At 43.4% G+C, this 21014-nt stretch overlaps 1 protein-coding gene across 2 annotated transcripts; it reads left to right on the forward strand.

Annotated features, from left to right (window-relative positions):
* The first annotated feature begins 213 nt into the window (after positions 1–213).
* Positions 214–12809, forward strand: tbx2b (T-box transcription factor 2b). Of its 2 annotated transcripts, none has more exons than XM_078422165.1 (7): positions 214–893; positions 1963–2242; positions 4641–4787; positions 6561–6637; positions 7082–7251; positions 8710–9326; positions 11501–12809. In XM_078422165.1, the coding sequence occupies exons 1-7, from the start codon at positions 520–522 to the stop codon at positions 11957–11959; spliced, it is 2124 nt and encodes a 707-aa protein (XP_078278291.1). In that variant the 5' UTR covers positions 214–519; the 3' UTR covers positions 11960–12809. The 2 variants fall into 2 exon arrangements, with proteins under 2 accessions (XP_078278291.1, XP_078278292.1); XM_078422166.1 differs by having other exon boundaries at positions 1963–2230.
* The last annotated feature ends 8205 nt before the right edge of the window (positions 12810–21014 follow it).

The raw sequence follows: 21014 nt of genomic DNA on the forward strand, positions 1-21014 counted from the left end.
AGGGGTGGGGGGGGGGGGGGGGTATCATTCTTTTCTGTCATTGGTTAATATTTAATTTTGTTGACATGTTTTCAAAGAGCGATCTCAGTGATGGTTACTGTACGTTGGAGCTTCCGACACCTTTTCTCCCACCCCTCCTCTTTCCCAACTCATCCATCCTGATTTTAGTTGTCAAAACTCCGCCTATCCAGGCACACAATTGGTCAGGACGCGTAAAATCACCAATCAACTGGGCGGTTCATTAGCAGGACGGAGTCGAAAGCGGACCATTGTAGGAAGGACCCGTGTGTGTGTGTGTGTGTGTGTGTGTTGTGTGTGTGTGTGTTTTGTGTGTGTGAGAGAGAGAGAGTGAGTGCGAGAAAGAGAGAGAGAGAGAGAGAGAGAGAGAGAGAGAGCGAGAGAGAGAGAGAGAGAGAGCGACTGACGATCGAAACTGCTTTCTTCCAGAAGATGGTGTAAAGAAGACGCGACAAGGCTACTCTTCCAACAGAAAGCTTCCTATTTCTCCCGGATGCACCCATGAGAGAACCAGTTTTAGCGGCGACCACTATGGCTTATCATCCGTTCCACGCTCACCGAGCCGCGGATTTCCCCATGAGCGCATTTCTGACGGCACAACCTTCCTTCTTCCCCGCCCTGGCGCTGCCACCGAGCGGCGCGGCTGCTCTCTCGCTACCCGGAGCTCTGGGTAAACCCTTGACGGAATCGAGCATGGCCGAGGCCGGGATTCACGTTTCCGCTCTCGGACATCAGTCAACGCACCTGCGGCCCCTCAAGAGCCTGGAGCAAGAGGACGAGGTCGAAGACGATCCGAAAGTGAACCTGGAAGCGAAGGATCTTTGGGACCAGTTTCACAAAGTGGGCACCGAAATGGTGATCACAAAGTCTGGGAGGTACGGTTCTGCTCGTGACCAATTCCACTTAAGCTGTGGTTTCCAATCTTATTATTCCTTTAACTTTTCTGATCGTTTGTATCTCATTTTGTTTTTATTTTAATCAAAACTACAATTAAAAATCAGTCATCTGTTAAATTAATTCTCGTGAATTTGCGAAGTCCTTCAGAGAAGCCAGTTGTCAATGTGCCAAAGGCGCAATCGGATTTGCCAGTGAAATCTGAGCGTTTTAATGTCCAGTCCCCTATTAAAGAGCTCAATAGCAACTGCTAAAGGTTGTGCTTTCTGCTCCGCACACTCGCTCGTTGCACATAAAAATGAACGCTCCGGGGATTTTGATCCTGTTTCGTCGCATTGCAATCAAGCCGTTTAAATTAAAATTATCCACGGCTTTGTTTATACTGGAAAGCTAGCACCTTCCGAGGAGGTTCCCTCGTCTAAAAACGTAATCATAATCTAGAACAAAATGCCGACCCGGGAAGAATCCTATTTTAGTCACTACTATCCCGGGCGCAGTTTGAACCACTGCAGAAGTTGTGAGATCGAGGAATAAGTCTGTTGCTAATAATCGGTTGGTAAAGCTCGTAATCGGCCGATAAACTCGGTTGGTGAAGTTCGGCCAGACAGCGGGGAAAGCAGCGGGCAAACGCGATGCGATTTCACTTTTGAAAATGGCCAAACTTTGCAACGGGTGCCTCAAAAACCCTCCAGTCACGCACTGCAAGAATGCTTCGCGATCTTCGCAGACAATACACGGGTAGCTGAGAATTTGCTGGTCGCTTTAAACGCGATGGGTGTTACTTAGGCAGAGATGAACTATGTACACTTATCCCAGTTAAAACTTCAGTTGAGTTGATCGAATGTCAAAACATAAAGTGGAACAGTTAACAAATTAAAAGGTTGTAAGAGATAAACATTGACTGTAATAAATAGATTAACTAATAATACTTTTTACAGTTGTGGAGTGTATTATGTTTAAATGTGCGCTCCTTTTATGCTGGACTGTTGTTTTATCCACTTGAATGCCTGCATATTACATTAAATGTGCTGCTTCGTCTGTTTAATTCAGGAGAATGTTTCCACCGTTCAAAGTGCGAGTCAACGGCTTGGATAAAAAGGCCAAATACATTTTACTGATGGACATTGTAGCAGCCGATGACTGTCGTTACAAATTTCACAATTCGCGTTGGATGGTAGCGGGGAAAGCCGACCCCGAGATGCCGAAAAGGATGTACATTCACCCAGACAGTCCGGCAACGGGCGAACAATGGATGGCCAAAGCTATCACCTTTCACAAACTAAAACTCACCAACAACATATCCGACAAGCATGGATTCGTAAGTGTTGCTGTAGGTCAACTTATATATTTTCCATTTTCACTCTCACTGTAAGTAATTTGACTGTAAGTATTTTTTGCCGAGGTAATTAAACACAAACTGGACGACTCTCTGTTCGCATCTCTCTTGTCACTAAGCTATTGTGCCTCAATCTCCCCTATATCTGTGGCTGTGTGTACATCACTGATGGTTCCCCACTCGGTCGCATTTCCCTACTAGAGCCAAACTTCAAATATAAATTGTACTTATTAGAGACGGAGTAAAAAAAATCCCCCCCCCCCCCCCCCCCCCCCCACGCCCACTGCTTCCCCCAGTTTCGAGATCCCAATAAATAAAATGAGTTCAGGGCTTCGGAAGTCCTAGGCCAATGTAATTCTTAATCGCTGGAGCGGGACGGCCACTGTAACGTTTCTGTGAAAGATTGTTACAATTCCACTATTAGAATGTCACAGGAAAGCTCTTATTAAAATTTACTTTTTTAATCTCCCGGACATATCGTTTGAGGGCAATTTTAAATACAGGTCAGAATAATCCGTGAGGGTTTAGTTCTGGTGGGGTCAGAACGTGCCCGCCGCTTGCTATGGGAAGCTAACACCTTTTGAAACAATGCACTAAAGCTGTCATATTTGTTAATTATCCGCTGCTCCCTGATTCAGAATAAATTTGGGCACAAATCCATGCTAGTGTTTCAGAGGCTTCAGAATCTGCTCCAGGGACTGTTTGAGGCCTTATAATTGCGGCTTTAAACATTATTGTTTGTCGTCTTTGTGTTTTTTTTCTTGCTGTACGCTAACTCGGGGTCAGGCTGAAGTGTATTAAGGATATCAGTTGTGAAAAGCAGGTCAGTCTTTGTGGCGTCAGGGAAGAAAGAGAGAGAGAGAGAGTGAGAGAGAGAGAGAGAGAGAGAGAGAGAGGGGGAGTGCAGTTTAAGTAGAAGCCTACACAGAAAGGACGATCTGTTATCTCCAGCCAGCGAGTCGCTTAAGGATCATTCCAATGATGCTTTAGAGGTTGTCAAGGGCCAATAGAAAACAAGTCGTGACCATTTATTTGCGCGGGGAATGAGTGTTATTAATGCAGTGCTTGGGAAACTTGATTTCAGGTTGTAGGAACGAGACTGGAGGTAAAAAAAAAATAGCAGCCATTATGCTGCAGCCAGCGCCCTGAAGCACAGAGCATTCGACCTAGATCTGGAAGCGTGAAAATATCCGCCGCTTGCTTTTACCAATAATGTACCGCGCTGGAAAATTAAAGTGGAAATCGAGAGCCGGGTTTCAGTCAGAATACAGATTGAACACCCACCGAAAGATAAGCGAAAACATGTAAAATATTGATCTTTCTGTGATTCTGTTGCAAGCGCCATTAATATTATTAATAAATAATAGGAAATAATATTCATTGTTTTGAAAGGTGTATCTCGGGTAATTCTTGGCTGAAGATTCTTGACTAACCGTAAAGGAATTATATGTTGGAACAGTTCAGAGGGATTTTGGGAATCAAAGACTGACGAGCTTGTCTCACGGATCCGAGCTTCAGTGGAGGAGCTATTTAGCTGTCTTGCACGCCTGGACGATTGTAACATTTTATATTATATATACGCAGGACAGAGTTCAAATGACAAATCCCAGCCCAGATACAGTGTCAGAGTATATTTTATGTGTCAGAGACAACGACGCGGTTTCGCTTTCAAAGCATGCCAGGACTATTATTTATATGTACATATTAATATTAAATGGATTTTTGTTTTGCCATGAATTTTGCAAACATTTTGAAACAGCTGCCCTTCTATGGTCCCGCTCATTGGCGTATTCTCATTAAAAAAATATATTTTTTCACCAAAATATGATGGTTGGGGTAAAATGGACAGGGGATAAAGCGGCGGTAGAGGGCGAGGCGGTGTATTGCTACGAGTTGTAGGTACGATTGTATAAGGAAATCGGTAACGTCAATATGAGATGCTTGGCGTGGGTTAGAAAAATAAATCATAGTTTTTATAAACCCAGTTTGGAATGGTTTATTTTAATGCCCCATTAATAACAAATGAAGACCAATGTTTTTCCAGTCATTTTTATGTGATGCAGTTTGGGGGGTTGTAAGGCACGAATTAAAATTAAAACATTATAGGTGGGGTTGATAGCTTGTATGGCAGATTATACCCGTCTCTCGGGTACTGGCGCACCTTCCCTGAAGAAGAGTAACGTTTTGAGTTTCTGTTCTTTATTAAGCTACACTAGGGAGAAGAATACACCTTTCCCCCCCGTCCCGCTTCTCGTTGTGTGAGGGGATATCGGCAGAAATGGTCAGGTTATATTCAGCTGTTTCACTCACTTCAGCGGCCCCAGTTAGTCGCGCGTGTTCCCTTCCCTTCCCTCCCCAATTAACTCAAATGTTCTTTCTGTCGCTTTCTCAGACTATCCTGAATTCTATGCACAAATACCAGCCCAGGTTCCACGTGGTCCGCGCGAACGATATTCTCAAACTGCCCTACAGCACTTTCCGTACTTATGTGTTCCCAGAAACGGAGTTCATTGCGGTCACTGCCTATCAAAACGATAAGGTGAGTCCGGCACGCTTCTGTCGTGCCACCTGGGCCCGCAACTGGTAGCCGGTTGGATATGTTCATGCAGGTAATAGAGCGTGGGCCGGCGATAAACTTGCTCGGGGTGGTTACATTGTACTTCCCTCATTTAAAATATTTGCACTTTTCCCGCTCCCTGCAGCTCAACCGAGGTCTGAGACACTTTTGAACTAATGCGTGTTTTTTGTATTCATGCGTCAACTAGTTGGGCAGTTTCTTGTAACGTTTTATGCTCCTGCCAAAGGAAAACTGTTTTTTGATAGCGACTTGAGATTGGTTGTTAATATGTCCATGAAGCAGAGAAACTGCTGATAAACTTCAAGTTTAAACGGCACTCAGTCAAATAATGAGACCCGTTGCGTACAATACAAATAAAGTTTAATTGGATAGCGTTATACAAGGATAAACGAAAATATTGCCGGACAACATTAACTTTAATAAGGTTAGCTTGTTTGAATTTTGAAAATAAGTATTTCCCTATGAGACATCGCGGGGAACTCTACCATATCCCGTTGTCTGATTTGTACGAGGAGTTAGTACGATTCAAACGATCATTCCACATAAATGTAGTAAAAGAGTTCTATGGAGATCGGAGCAGTTTTCTGTCGAGGTGCGAGGTCGTGGATGACACCTGCGACTATTTTGCATTAAAATGTACTTGGCGTTGCCCACCCCTCTCTGTACGTTATTTTGTCCAAAAGCCATATACCGTTTGGACAGCTGATTCTCCACCAACAACTTATGACGAGAATCGAATCGATTAAAGTCTACTTATCACTGCAGACTCGCCTGATCGAAGGCACACGTCGCCTCTGCTCTGTTGATCCTGCCTGATATTAGCCAACTGATTGGGTCTACGAGATATCAACATTTCAAGATAAACTTACAGATAAAACTAGAACGATACTTTTGCCAAATATCCCTATCAGTACATTTCCATTGATATGGTTGCCAACTAAATTACAATCGGAATTCTAATACGCAATGGGGCCACTTCCAGCAGGCAGTTCTTCAGACATTATAACAAGAAGTATCCTACTTATCCCGTTTAGATCTATGATACTTTAGAAACGTAATTATTTATTTTTCACGTGTCTTCCCCTTTAATGGTATTAGCATATTTTTGCACAGTGTGGCTTACTAATTAAAAAAGTACAGACTCAGCTGGGGTGGCACATATGTCAGCTTGCTGATATCGCCATGCTCAGTATGAAGCATTCAGAATACGAACGGATAACCGTTAAGAAAAACATTTAGCAGTGCATCCGAACTTTCTTGTTGGAAACTATGATTAAATATCTCAGGACCACACGCATTAACATTGAATTTACCCAACCTTGCCTTAAGGTATTAATGTTTAATATCAGTGGAAATGTTAGAAATGCTCAGCAGGTTAGGCAGCATTTGTGCAGAAGTAAACAGAGTTAATGTTAATGATAAGCTTAGAAATATTGGAGCAAATCTTGCATGGACAACAGTTTTATTTTGGTATGCTTAGGTGGGGTATTGTGGTATATTTTAATCAATCGAACCTTGGGCTGAGTTTGTTAATAGAAAGGATGATATCTATTGCTCACCAAACTGTGCTTTAGAAATGCAATTAGATGGTCAGAGCATCAGAAGATAAAATGGTGCAATCGATATATTTTTTGGTACAGTTTAATTTTCATTCAGTAATATCCCCCCCCAAAAAAATTGCTATTGACTTGCCAAATTTTAATTTCATTAATTGTCATTTTTTAAACTCAACAGATAACGCAGCTGAAGATTGATAACAATCCATTTGCGAAAGGATTCAGAGACACCGGCAACGGGCGAAGAGAAAAAAGGTAGAAAGATGGATGGGAGCTGATTGGCTGTGCTGTAACAATTTATCTGGAGCATTGGAGATCAGGCGGCAGGGAGAAAGTTCTCGTTCACCCCCCCCCCCCCCCTTAATGGATTTAACCCTGAGCAGTCTATCCGTCTGAAGGGCAGGGATTGGAGTCGGTGGAAAGGCGACTGTTTACTCGCAACGATGTTCTCTGCAAGTTGTCCCCGGGCACCTCCTGGCGGTCATTAACAGAATGGCAACGACGAATAACTGGGTTTGGTTGAAAGAGGCGGGACCCACGCCAACATAAGCTTTAAGAAATATATATATGAATATATTTTACTTCTGCTCTGGAATTTATGTTTCATTTTCACATAATTTTTAAATATCTCTTTTGGAACTAGCATTTAAGACCATTGTTGGTCTCATAATAACACAATAGGATTATTTTTTCTCTCAGGAAGCAACTGTCTCTGCCCTCTTTGCGTGTGTACGAAGATCAGTGCAAAGGTGATCGAGATGGCGGTGATTCTGACGCTTCCTCCAGCGACCAACCTCCGACCAGGGAGTCCATGCGCTCGCCCTTGGCCCTGGAACCGGTTCCTGTACATTTCGGCCAAGCATCCAAAGGTAAATTTAAGGGAGGGAGGGAGGGAGGGAGGGAGTGGGGAGGGAAGAGCGGGATCGCTGATCCAATCCAGATATCAAGGGCGTACGGTTTGTTGACCGCATGGCGTCCTCCGGCTTAACCACGGGGCGGGTGATTTAACCTTTAAATCCCAGTGTCATTATTTGCTCCAGTAAATTCTAATAAACGGTTCAATGGACAGCGGCACACGGGAAATCATCAACTTCATCATAATGAAGATAACGTTAAATTGGAACATTGCTCTGGACTCTGCACAAATTGTATATAAATCATCCAACGACTGCTACCTTGGGGTATTTTGGTGGGATGGATTTAGGTGGTTTGCATATCCAACTCTGCCACATTAAATACTATTTCCATATAAATATATATTTATTTGACGTTGAGGAACGTGAGACCTTGAAATAATGTTCGGCCAAATAGAAATAAGGAGACAATATTTAATGGGTCTGGACGATTTTAAATCATTTCCGCAGTGTCCCGCATAAGAGTGAGGGCAGCGATCAGCAGTTTTGGGTCGTATTTGTTAGTGGATGTGATTCTCAAAAATCCCCTGATGTATAAAATACACAGTGGCGCATTTTACTCATATTATAACCCAAACGACCCTCACACAGAATTGGCCAAGAATGTATGGGCTTGTGTCACCGACTGGGGTTCGGAAATGCTGATTTCACCACCGGCTCCGAATCCGGTCTTTGGCAGAATGTTAAATACTTTCATCCCTGGCTGTTTACCCTACATTATCAAATAGGTATTTCGAAAACCTTCGTCAGCAGAGAAAAATGGCCAACGAAACAGACAAGCATAAACATCGGCAACCCTTAGGGAAATCGATCTCCGGGATTTTGGTTTCAAACCTCGTTTCCCCTGTGCAAGTTTTGATTCAACGTTCAGCTGCCTCCACTTTATTCCTGGCACTGGAGGCTTGATGCGCTTGAGATATTAAATTATATGAAGCAGAATATTATTTATTTGTGCAGTTTGTGTAAAATCAGCTTGTACAGGCATGGCTGAGTGGGATATTGAAATATCAAAATCAAATTTAATATTTCTAAGAATCTTGCGGGTGAAACTCCTAGATTCATTTTTTTTCGCGTTCACGTGTGTTTCAAAAGGATTTATAGATTTTCTTTCAGAACAGCTCTCTCACAGGTCGGGATAGCGAGAGCTAACAAGGGATAGGAGACTGGAAAAAGTATGAAACTGATATTTTTTTGTTAAAACGGTAGAGGGTTTAGCCAATAAAGATTACCACGGGGCGTGTGGAGAACTTTGGTCAGGTTATTTAGGTGCCTATTTATATTGATATATGATGTATAAAATATATCAAAAGTCTTTAAAATGCCCTGGTGATTGTTGTACGCAGTGGAATTTCGCGATTGTCTTGGCTTTTTTTAAGGTCACGATTTGTCCCATTTGTCTCCCGGTTACTTCAGATGACAAGTCAGGTGCGGACAGTGACCCGGAGCTGGAGAAACGTGAGGAGCTTCCGGGGGCATTAAGCTGCAGCCCGCGGGTGGGGGTCTCCAGGACAGGCTCCCCGCCGGCGGGGAAGGCTGTTGCCGACTCCGCTCATCGGCCGAAACAGTCGTCCGTGGCCGAGAAAAGGGAGTCGCTGGAAGCTCGCAGGGACAAGGACACGTGCTTTAGCCACAGGGCTTCGGAGAAGGAGAAGGGAGAGGGGCGAAGGAAGGAGGAATCCAAGAAAGACAGCGAATGTTTGAGTAAAGAAACGTTTTCCCCGCTGTTAATTCAGACGGATGGAACTTCTCATCTAAACGCCGGACACATGCAAAGCTTGGCTTTCTCGGGGTTCAATAGTCAGCAGTTTTTTAACCCTTTAAACGTCGGACAGCCTTTCTTTATCCACCCTGGACAATTTGCTGTCGCCCCGGGAGCTTTCTCGGCCATGGCCACTGGAATGGGACATTTATTGGCTTCGGTGTCGGGAGCCGGGAGCTTGGACAACGCTACTCTAGCTGCAGCCCAAGCTTCGGCCGGAGCAGCCCCGCACTTCCCTTTCCACCTCTCCCAACACGTCTTGGCTGCTCAGGTATGGAGTCTCTTCCTAATGATGGGCGGGCGCGGGAGCTGTTGCATTCCTCGGGTCGTTTTTCGTAAAAAGAGGTTCCCTTTTAAATCGATTTTTGTTTTGGGGAAAAAAAGCGTGGTTGGGGTTTTACAATAACCCTGGATTCCGAAATTAGACTTTGCTTTCAGACCTGACACAGGCTCGTTTTATTTTTAAGGAAGAGAATGTCACTGTCCCTTCTCACGCCGCCTGGCTCGTTTTTTTTTCCGGGTTGGGAGAGGGAGTGGACTGGGTCTGCGCAAAGTGCGGAATGGAGAGAAACAGGTCGACACAGAGGGCCGAAAAATAATCAGGAGCCGAGGGTCTGTGAAACAACATGACAGGGGAAGAAAATTCAATTAACGAGTTACAGGAAGAGAGAAATTACCCTGGAGATGGTTGAAACCACGGCGTTTATTTTTTCCCCAGTTATAATTGCGATTTAGATTACTTGTAGAAGTTATTGTCACTGCAGTGGCAAGCTCCATCTCGTCAGTCCAAGAAGAGCGTTCTCCGCGAATCGTCTTTGACCATTAAAATGAGGGAATATGTTAAGGCCAAGCAATGGCTGTGAAACTAAATCAATATTTACAATCAGAAGGAAGGGCCAATGTGCAGATCCTTACTCCCAGTCAAACATTTGGGATATTCATTCCAAGCGTTAACACAGAATCTAGCCATTGATTGATTGTCTTACCGAAGTGGCTGATCCTGGTTGAGGGGAACAGGGAAATATATCATGAACACGCTTACTGCCTAACGTTCCCAATAATGAATAATCAATGGTTCACCTAAACAGCCCAGGGGTTGATAGATTGCCAGGTCCTATGGTATGAGTTTTGATGGGATTTTCAATCAGCCTCCTCAATCCCTACCCATGTTGGGCCATGCATGTCCATAATGACATGACAGGTCTCTTCATCCCCTCCACCATGTTGCTCTGCATAACAACCAGAGCAATTTCTGCTCTCTGCGAGGGTATTTGTGGAGGAACTAATTTGTCTCCTGACGATGTAGAATCTTAAACATTAAATTAATTCCACTTGTGGAAGAGTATTGGAATCTATTAGATTATATTATTCAGTATATTATTCACACACTGACATGATATTTCTTTGACTATAGTGTCTGTATTGGTGATACAGTGGTGTATGTCGTGTAGTCAACTGCATGAATATAATTTAAAAGTGTGGGTCTGATTAACCAAGCCACAGTCTGATTATATATTTTTAAAGTTTCAACAACGTTGATAATCCAGTTACTGTTGCAATGGCATATTTGAGCTTTGTTTGGTTGGCAATCAAGGCTTTTGACAGTCAGATTGTGTTTTATTAGTTTAAACTGGACCTGGAGGTATATTGGATTCCAGCGTGCCTGGAAGGGAAAATGTGCTTTTTTGGGGTCTATTTTTTTTTGTTTATTCATCTGTTTACATTCTCAGTAACCTCCCTCCAACCATTTATTTATTTTCAAACACATAATGCATATTCAGACCCGAAATTTAAATCCTCAAATACCATTGCAATTATGAGTTTTATTGTCAAAGTTATTAACCCTCATATTGATATTATTGTGCGTTTTGATAGTCTAATCCAATGTAAAATGTGGGGTTATACATACCAAGACCTGACAACAGGGGTTATTGGTTGAAGAGTCCTGTACCTGAGGTAAAGGAAAGGTCAGTTTAGCCTCAGAGACTCCAGCATCCCTCTCTTTAGTCTGTAGAGAGGTAGGAATGAGAATGCAGTGCAGGTATCCCAGTGTCAGCAACCCCTGCTTGATATAGTTGGGCTCTGGATTAAATCCAAAACTTGTGTACATTCTCCAGAAAACAAATATCCAATATCATTTCCCTTAACCGTCCCCTTGATCCCATCTTTGGGAACAGCTGAGTGGAAGGGGCAATTCGGCTCTGGAGCTGATGCTGTTCTTCAATGAATGGATCTTTATACTAATCCGATCTAGGCACCTCCCTCTAGCCGAAGGCCTTCAGAAAGATAATGTTTCAGGCTTCCAACATCCTTCCCTCCGATTTCTGCTGATTTTTATTGCTTCAACGTCTCATCACGTTTGCGCATCAGCCCAGGCCTGAGTTTGTTTTGGATTTGCAGCACATGACACTCACCAAGTACTCTTCTCTCTGTTTTACCATGCAGGGGATCCCAATGACCACATTCGGAGGGCTCTTTCCATACCCTTACACCTACATGGCCGCTGCCGCCGCAGCCGCGGCCTTGCCCAACAGCACCGGAGCGCCGTCCTCCCTCCACCGGCACCCGTTCCTGAGCGGCGGACGACCCCGGCTGCGCTTCAACCCGTACCCCATCCCGGTGACCATCCCGGCCAGCACCAACCTCCTCACCACCGCCATGCCCTCAGCCCTGGGTGGCTCCGATGCCAAATTGTGCAGCCGAGACTCCAGTCCCGTCTCCGCCAACCTCGCCTCCGAACTCAACCACAAGAGCAACGGCGGCAGTTTAAGGACTGCGGGTAGCGCGCCCTCCCCGAAGCCGTCCGCCAAGGATACCATCAATGAACTCCAGAACATCCAGAGATTAGTCAGCGGTTTGGACAGCAACCGGGAGACTTCTCCGGCTCGTGATTCTCCTAAATGAGCCATTGGAAGCACCCTGGGACATCGGCGCTAATATCATATGCTAAAGAAAAGCAAACCTGTGCAACACCTTCTGCATCCAACAGTGGGGTCTGGTAGAGTCCAGAGGCATCTAGACTGAAAGAGATGCTATCAGAGATGGGCAGCGCCACTGAAATACCCACCATTGACTGTGGATTAAAGGAACGACCACTTCGCTATAAGTAACGCATACCAGAAATGTACCTTCACATGAGACAAAAAAAAGGATCTTCGCTATTTATGTAATTAATTAGTCTTTTTTTGTAAATATGCTATGGATGGCAGAATATGCAAAATCGGTATTAATTTATTCACCAGTTGTAAATTCGCGTGTACATATATTAGAGTTTAATTTCGTGCATTTTAATGTGTTTTTTTTGGTTCGTTTTACACACAAACATCACAATATATTGTAAATGAAATATATAGCGCGTTGAGAAGTGTGTGCCAGAGAATGGATGAGTTTCTAATTGTGTTTTACCATAGAAGTCTATTCCGTCTGCTTTAGTGGAAACGGTTTTTTAAACGTGCCATCCATTACTTCAATGCTATTCCAGTGTTACCTGTTAAAAAAAACAATAACGGCGTCCTGTACTGTACAATACGACAGATTTAAAGGAATTTAAAATAAATCGAACTCCTGTGCTAGCGGGGTATATGTATCAATTGCCGCTTGGCCACCTCAGGTTTGGTGCAACTTCAGGTGCGGTTTTCCAATGACCTGGGCTCTCCAATTCGGCTCATGCGAAGCGGCTTAAACAATAAAAAAAATGTATCTGAAACTGTGTTGGTTATTCGGGTATTCTATCAACAATTTAGAAGAATAAGTTCTCTCACAATTTTCAATAAACAATTTGAAGTGAGGCTTTCTCTGGTGAGATGAGTGTGTGTACGCGCTCTCAGTATTTGTGCATCTGTTCACCTGCGTTGTGTGGTCCATGTAGCTGCACTTGTCCCTGTGTTTTCGCTCGTATTTGGGGCGAATATAAAACTGCAAAGCATCCGCCATATTAAAGGATGACCACAGTGCTTGCAGTAGATGTTTGTAAAGATTTAAAGCACAGATTAGCTGAAGGTAAACATTGGATCCGAGCGCTGTCAATGGGCTGAAACAGAGATATTCGATTTTAGAGCATTCTCTATGCCCCTTTTGTCCCTGTCTCTCGCATACGATAACAAACAGATCATAAATAATACCTTTAAGTATTTTGTTTTGATAGGCATGTCCTTGGGAAATCTATACCTCATTTTCCAATCGAGAAATACATCGGATTTAAATTTCGACTATATTGTGGGTCTTTTTATTTTGCCTGAAAAATTGCTAAACAGCAGAGACTCCAGTGGTTTGATCTGTTGGGCTATAATGCAGTTGGATCCGTCCCTAATGTATATATACATTACGGCCTCTTAAAACGCAGTGTATGTACTCTCCAAATCTTAGACATGATTTACGTCGATTTAGCTCATAACACAAATTATCTATAAACGGAAATGTCTGGTGGGCCTTTTCCTACAGTTTAAACATGCACCTCTTACACTAATATTCCGGGGCACATCCTTCATCCTTGCCGGGGTTCCGGCATTTGCTATGGGATTTAGTATCTAGTCTGAATAATTTTAAATTATTTCAAAAGACCTCGTGGACCCGCGTCTCATTCCGAGCTGGCTTCGGAGAGGGAAGCTGAAGTTTGATTATATTATAAAACATGTTTGGTTCTGATATCGTCTGATTGGACTCAATTAGTCTTATGCATGTCATCATCTGGGACGAGGAAGTGCACAAAGAAATTGATGCATGCATGTGGAAATATTAACATCATAAACCATCTCCTGGAAACCGCAGAATGGTTTAATCGGTATTATTTGGGCGAAGTGACAAGTCCTGTTGTGCTGAGTTTGCATTACATCAAAAGACATCATGGAAAATCCATGCTATTGGAGTATTTTAATAAAACACGAGAGAACAGATTGCAAATAGGAGAATTAAAGTATCCTGCTTTGTTACATTCTTCTCCGGAAGAACGAAAAGCGAGAACTCGGAGGATTGGTGATACTATTGAAAGGTTGGAACTCACATCATAACAAGGTAACAAGTGTATTGGTTAGAAAAACATTAGTTAGCTGCAATTAGTTGACTATAGAAGCACAGCGCAAGCTCTTGCTCACAACTGGCAAACACAAGTACTTTGATATCATGTTGTAGATATAGATTTGAATATCACACAGGCACCCGCAGATCGAAAACGGAATAGAAAAAAGACATGGTTCACACACACACACACACACACACACACACACACACACACACACTGTGAATACATATATAGACACAAGCAGACATTCAAATGACATGAATACTGATGCTCAGCCACAAGCATGCACAGATACAAGATCACAGGTACACGCTGTGATATTCAAGTTAAACTGCACACGTTCATTTCAATCCGAGTATTTCGGAAGTTCTTCCCAAACTTCACTTTTCCCCCAAGGATTGGTTCTTATGAGATGCAGATTTATTTTTCTGCAGCAGAAAAGTTTACTAATCCGTGTCTGATTAATTTAAAGCACCAGGCCGATTTATCGCCAGACACCCCACGATTGCTACTCTCTTTAACTTTGAAAAACCGTGTAAAATGTGTGAGTGAAAAGTGATCCGGAGGACTTCCCCTGTCCCCTGGCGAAAGGATGTCGCATTATTCGCTGCCTGGCTTACTCTGAGGCAAGGAATTAAAAAAAGAAAGATCACTTTGATGTACGGGTTGATGGGAGGTCGTGCTCAAATTCAACCTGGCGGCTTTAAGTTCAGACCATTAATGCATGAAATAAACAGCCTTTTCTTCGCCAATTACCGACGGCTGCGTACCGGCAAGATTTACGAGGCTTTGTGTCACCAGCTGATGGCTTCATTTTCAGATCCTGCCCTGCATCGGTGCACTTTGGGCGCCACCTCCTGGAACGCGGCGACATTGCGGGTGGGGAATTGGGGTGAGCTGGGACGACTTTACATGTTTCTGTTTTATCATCAAACCAAAGTAACTCTCAAAAATCCATTAAAAGCAGGTGCGCAAGGCAGCAATTCCTCAGTCGCGCCGTTTGGTGACGCCGTTTAGTTTTTTCATGAATTAAACATTAAGCTATTTTAGACACAGAACCTTTTATTTTGCCACGATGGAAATGTCAAGGACTAGAGGGCATAGCTTTAAGGTTAGAGGGAGTTTGAAAGCGATGTGCGGGGAAAGTTCTTTTTACACAGAGAGTGGTGGATGCCTGAAACGCTCTGCCAGGGGTGGTTGTGGAGGCAGACACGATAATGGCGTTCTGGAGGCTTTATAGGCACATGAACATGTAAGGTTGAGGATCACATGCAGGCAAAGGTGATTAATTTAAGTTGGCACCATGTTCGACACGGACATTGTGGATCGAAGAGCCTGTTCCTGTGCTGTTCTATTTTCTAATTCCATTTTTCCACGTTGGGCTCCAGATATGGGAGTCCCTATCTTTTTAAAGTTGATTTTCACTTGCTGACGCCAGCCTCATTAAAAATGTTTCTCCACCAAATATTTTTATCCGCGATCTGCAACTCTGTAAACACTCATTTGATGGACACATATGCAAGTTATCAGCCTCTGGTAGGCTGCGTTTTGGCCATTCTGATGCCCGCTGCGCGTTGTAGGGTTAAAGTTGCGGGACAATCCGGGAAGTTTGCACCGACCGGGGGGGAATATTTATAATGTAGAGACCAAAACTCGGGGCACAGATAGAGTGCGTGCAATCTTCTTGCAGATTATGATGACCTCATCGGGGCTTATGACTGCTAAAGGTCACATCCACAAAGTTCCTGAAGTTAATGAACATGTTTTAAGCATTACAGTTTACTCGTGTGATACAAATGGAAAATATGTTGCCGAGATCGGACTTTTCTCTCTGCGGCTGTCCCCATTTTTTTCCTGAGACAGCCTTACTTCCAGTCTTCTTCCGAGGCAGATTGGCTTGGCGTTTAAGTTTTCTAAATGGCCATTGATGGACATCAAGTATAGACAGTGGGCTGAGAGCAGAAATTATGGATGGGGAGAGAGAGAGAGAGCAAGGGAGAGAGAGAGTGGGGGAGAGAGAGAGAGAGAGAGAGAGAGAGAGAGAGAGAGAGAGAGAGATGGAGGGGGGGGGGGGGAGAGAGAAAGAATTGGAAGGAGTCAGAGATTTAAGGAGAAAGATTGAGAAAGATATTTCTGCTGCGAGAGTGTCGCAGCGGGGCAAAGGCAGGTGTTGACAGGGGAGTTGCTTAGAAAATTACAGAGATACAGAATCAAAGACATAAAGTTAACTAATTATCAAAACTGTAAGGGAACCGAGGTAACATTGCTGATATAAAGGAATTGAGAGGGTAAATTAGCACCTGGAAATAATCCGCAGTTAGAACATAGAAAGGAACAGGTCCTTTGTATGGCTGTGCCGAATGTAAAGCCAAGTTAAAGTGGTGCATGGATAAGAGAAAAAAAAACACAAGTCAGTGAAGTAGACAGTGAGAAAGAAAGAAAAACCCTCGTCGAATTGTAATTGTCGTTGCAGTATCTGTGCTTTTATGTTTATTTGACGTTCGATGTTGAATTTCTGGCGGGCTTCTTTGTCACTGGGCGATTTGCGTACAAAGGAACTGCATTCATGCTGCATCGGAAAAGGGACAGGATGAGAAAATGAGCAGATTAATTCGAGATGAAACGTGAACTCCCTCTCCGCAGAGTGAATGTCGCCCGACCTGCCGAGTGCTTCAAGCATTTTCTGTGGGTTTTTTTATTATAATAAATAAAATGGGACATGTTAGAGAGTGAACGGCGCGAATGGAACTGAAAATAAACACGCACACAGGAACTGGAGTTGAGAATTAATGAACAATATCGCCATTTCCGATCGAGCCTGAATTCCATGAATAGCAAGTTTTATGAAGCCTCTGAAAGACTATAATAGGACCTGTTCCTGAGGTGGGCGGATTGGCGGCATGTGCAGTTCAATGTTGAATACGTGCAGGAAAACATTCTGGAAATACTACAGAACACAAGGCACTGCAGATGCCGGACTCTGGAACAAGAAACAAACTGCTCGAGGAACTCAGCAAGTCTGGCAGCATCGGTGGAGGGAATGGCCAGGCTATGTTTCAGATTGAGACCAGAAATATCGACTGTCCATTTCTTTCCACAGACTCTGCCTGGCCCGCTGAGTTCCGCCAGCAGTTTGTTTTGTGTTGCTGGAAACTAGATAAACGAACCTGTTGTTAAACCATTATCTAGAAGCTAATTTCTAATCACATCATTATTCAAATTAGTTTTTCCCCCAAAAATTAACACGTAAAAAGTAGATATATTCTACGAAAATGGGCCTGTAATTGGCAAGATTGTCCCAAACACTAACCTGTCATTTAGGGAAGGAAACCGATTGTCCTGTCTGGCCTGAATTATCCGCAACTCCCGATTGACGCAAGAAGGCAGGACCTTCAGAGATATGAAGAGAGATTAGGATGATTAGGTGCATATTTTTTTTGAAGGCGAAAAGAATGGGAGAAGACAAAATGTGTAGGAAGAAACTGCAGATGCTGGTTTACACCGAAGATTGACACAAAACGCTGGGGTAACTCGGAGAACAGGCAACATCTCTGGAGAGAAGGAATGGGTGACGTTTCGGGTCGAGACCCTTGGCAGGTCCTCTTGACATTTAAAAAATCCTGATGGGACTGGACAAACTCGATGCAGGAATGATGGTTCCCAGAGGTAGGGAAGACCTGGGGAGGGGGTCACAGACTAACAACTCAGGAGGGTCTCGACCTGAAACGTCACCCATTCCTTCTCTCCCGAGATTTACATGTAATTCCTGTGGGTAAATACATAAATGAATATGGAGAGAAAGCAGGAACTGGCTGTTGAATGTGGTTGACCAGCCATGATCATATGGAATGGTGGGGCAAGATGGAGAAGGCAAATGGGTGTCACCGGCCCTTTGTTTGTCTCTGGGACTTGGTGATAGTCCCGTTGTTGTGCTGTTGGACCAGCAATCCGGAAGCCACGTTAAACAATCGAAGGGCAGGTATTCAAACAGAGGGTGACAGCTGTTGGAATTGAATTCAGATTAATAATCTGGATTTGTTTTAAAACAAATCTGCGTAGTGCTGAAAGGGAAGGATTGCTGTAAACACCCAGTCTGGACGACATCACCTGGTAAACGATGCTGTTGAATTATAACCACAACATTAAAATGGATAAGACTGGGTGTGTCTCCGGGCATCATTCCAGGCAACTTTACATGATCACATTGTTTCCATTCAGGTAGCTCACAGACAAGTCAGGCACCATTGTCATTCTTACAGACCAAGAAAATGTACAGATTATTCCATCACCATTAAATATACCAGAACTTCAGATGCTGGAAATCCTTAACAAGCCAAGCTAATATACTCTCCTGCCTTCCATTAATTTCTTCCCTCACGATCCTTGGGTCCAGTGGGACCACTATAGGTAGCATGAGATAGCTCTGCTGGTGCTCAATTTTGCCTCCAGGAACCACAAAATCTTCAGTGTCTGTCACCAAGAGTTATGGGGGAGCTGTCAGGCAGTTCTGACAGCAGAGGTTTCTGCTCATGTCCACAGCAGAAAGTGAGACTGAACCCACGTGAGGGTTCATTCTGGTTGAGCAAAACCCAAAGTGCTAGACGAACTCCATGGGTTAGGCCGCATCTCTGGAAGAGATGGACGGGCGACATTTCTGGTCAGGACCCTTCTTCAGACTGATTCAACCAATGAGATCACACTTAGTCATCAGCAGAATGATATGAACAACTAATTTGTATTTCTGGTGTCATGAAGAATGTTTTATAAACTAAATGAAGCAATGTTTATTTGAAAATAATTTTTTAATGTTAACTTTTAATGTCTGGTATCATCAGTTGCTACATTTGGGTTTTACTGTGACCACTAGGGTTCAGATCATTCAAAGGATGATTAAGATTAGGAAGATAATAAAGTCAGAGCTGAGTGAGATTAAAAGAGTGTTTGAGAGTGTACACGAATGGGCGAGTGACTTTAAACTGCTCTGAGAATTTGTGGCTATTTCATAATTCATTTAGAGTCATAGAGTCGTAGTCAAAGCCATGCAGTTTGTAGGTATATTAGCTTCTGCAAATTGTCCCTAATGTGTAGGATAGAACTAGTGTATGGGTGATCAGTGGTCAGCATGGACTAGATGGGCTGGAGGGCCTGTTTCTATGTGGTATGTCTAAACTAAAAAAACGAAATCCAGCATGGAAACAGGCTCATCCCAACTCGTCCATGTTGACTAAGAGCCCATCTAAGTTAATACCATTAGTTTGTGTTTGGCCCATATCCCTCTAAACCTTTCCTGTTTATGTACATGTCCAAGTGTCATTTAAATCATGTTATTGTACCTGCCTCAACTGCTTCCTCTGACAGCATGTTCCATATACCCAGCACCCTCTGAGTGAAAAGGTGGCTCTCGGGTCTTTCCCTTCTCACCCTAAACCTATGTCCTCTGCTCCTCGATCCCCCCACTCAGGGTAATGTATGAGTACATATTATGAGAAGGAGTAAATGTTGACCTTGGGATTTTGCATTAATAGATTTTGGAGATAATTTGGTGACAGTTTTGCTGAGTGCATTTAGATGAATGCTGGAAAATGGGCATGTTTAAATATGTCAGTGTATGGGTGCACTGGTGAAGTCAGCATTTGTTGTGCAAGTATAACTACGTCCATTAATTGGTGAACCAGAATGGACAAGAGTTTTTGTGGGTTAGTTTGTGAAACATTTGGTATTTTAATGAATGAGGATGAATCACAAGTGAACATATGCCTCTGTTTAATTCTGCAACTATGTATAAATAGACCACATGCATCACAGTGTTCAGAGAGAATGACCTCATTGTGTGTGAATTGGACTGGAGAAGTACAATGTGCAACAGCACTTTTGGAAATGTGCTGTGTCTGTACACAGAGGAAGTGGATTATACACTGAATATTTATATATATGTAAAAGGTATACTGAGTGGATAAAAATTGTGCCAGGGTAACTATTGAATAACATACACTTCGAGTTGTGAACTTGCATTAATAATACAGCCTGTAAAGTTTATTGTGCACAATATTGCACAATGTCCATAAATCATGGTGGCATGTGTGTTTGGTTCCAAGGAGTGGTCAGAATGCAGCAATGCATGTGTAGTGCACAAGGTACTGAAGCTGAAAAGAATCTGGCGAGTGTGTACACATAGAGGGCAGTGTCCCAGTGTGTTAATAGTGGAGGTGGTATGTGAACGTGAACAGTGGAGGTCGTGTGTGAGTGTGAAAATAACAGAGACAGTGTGAGTGTGAAAACAGTGCAGATCATGTGTGGGAGTGGACATAGTATGTGAATGTGTAAACAACGGAGGCGGCTTGAGTGTGTAACTAGTGGAAGTAGTGTGCATATGTATAAATAGTGGTTGTATGGGTGTGCAGATAGTAACAGTAGTGTTTGTGTGTACATAGTGGAAGCAGCATGCGAGTATGCCAATGGTGGAAGTTGTGAGTGAGTGTGCAAATAGTGGGGGTTGTGTGCGAGTGTGTGAATAGTGGATGTCATGCGCGAGTGTGCAGATAGTGGTAGTGTGCAAGTGTGTAAATAGTGCACATAACACATCAGAGAACAGCCCGGCTGGTGTGTGTCAATGGACTGTCCAAATTAACTGTCCAAATATATTTTAGATACTGTTATTGTATCTGCCTCCACTTCCTCCTCTGACAGCTCATTCTACATACCCCCCCCCCCCTCAGAGCGAAAAGGTTGCCCTTCAGCTTCCTATTAAATCTTTCCCCTCTCACCCTTAACATATGTCCTCTGCATCTTGAGCCCCTTACTCTCGGTTATTTATGTGTATATATATTGAGAATTAGTAAATGTTGACCTGGGGTTTTCGTGTTAAGATTTAGGAGATAGTTTGGTGACAGTTTTGTTGAGTACATTTGGAGGCATGTTGGAAAATGGGCATGTCTAAATGTG

The sequence above is a fragment of the Rhinoraja longicauda genome, chromosome 26 (genome assembly GCF_053455715.1).
Source record: "Rhinoraja longicauda isolate Sanriku21f chromosome 26, sRhiLon1.1, whole genome shotgun sequence".
In the NCBI taxonomy this organism is placed as follows: Eukaryota; Metazoa; Chordata; class Chondrichthyes; order Rajiformes; family Arhynchobatidae; genus Rhinoraja; species Rhinoraja longicauda.

Excerpts from the sequence above, each read along its gene's own strand:
- tbx2b (XM_078422165.1), top strand. The coding sequence starts at position 520 with ATGAGAGAACCAGTTTTAGCGGCGACCACTATGGCTTATCATCCGTTC. Across the intron at positions 894-1,962 it reads GTGATCACAAAGTCTGGGAG|GAGAATGTTTCCACCGTTCA; the intron begins GTACGGTTCTGC and ends TGTTTAATTCAG. Across the intron at positions 4,788-6,560 it reads CTGCCTATCAAAACGATAAG|ATAACGCAGCTGAAGATTGA; the intron begins GTGAGTCCGGCA and ends TAAACTCAACAG.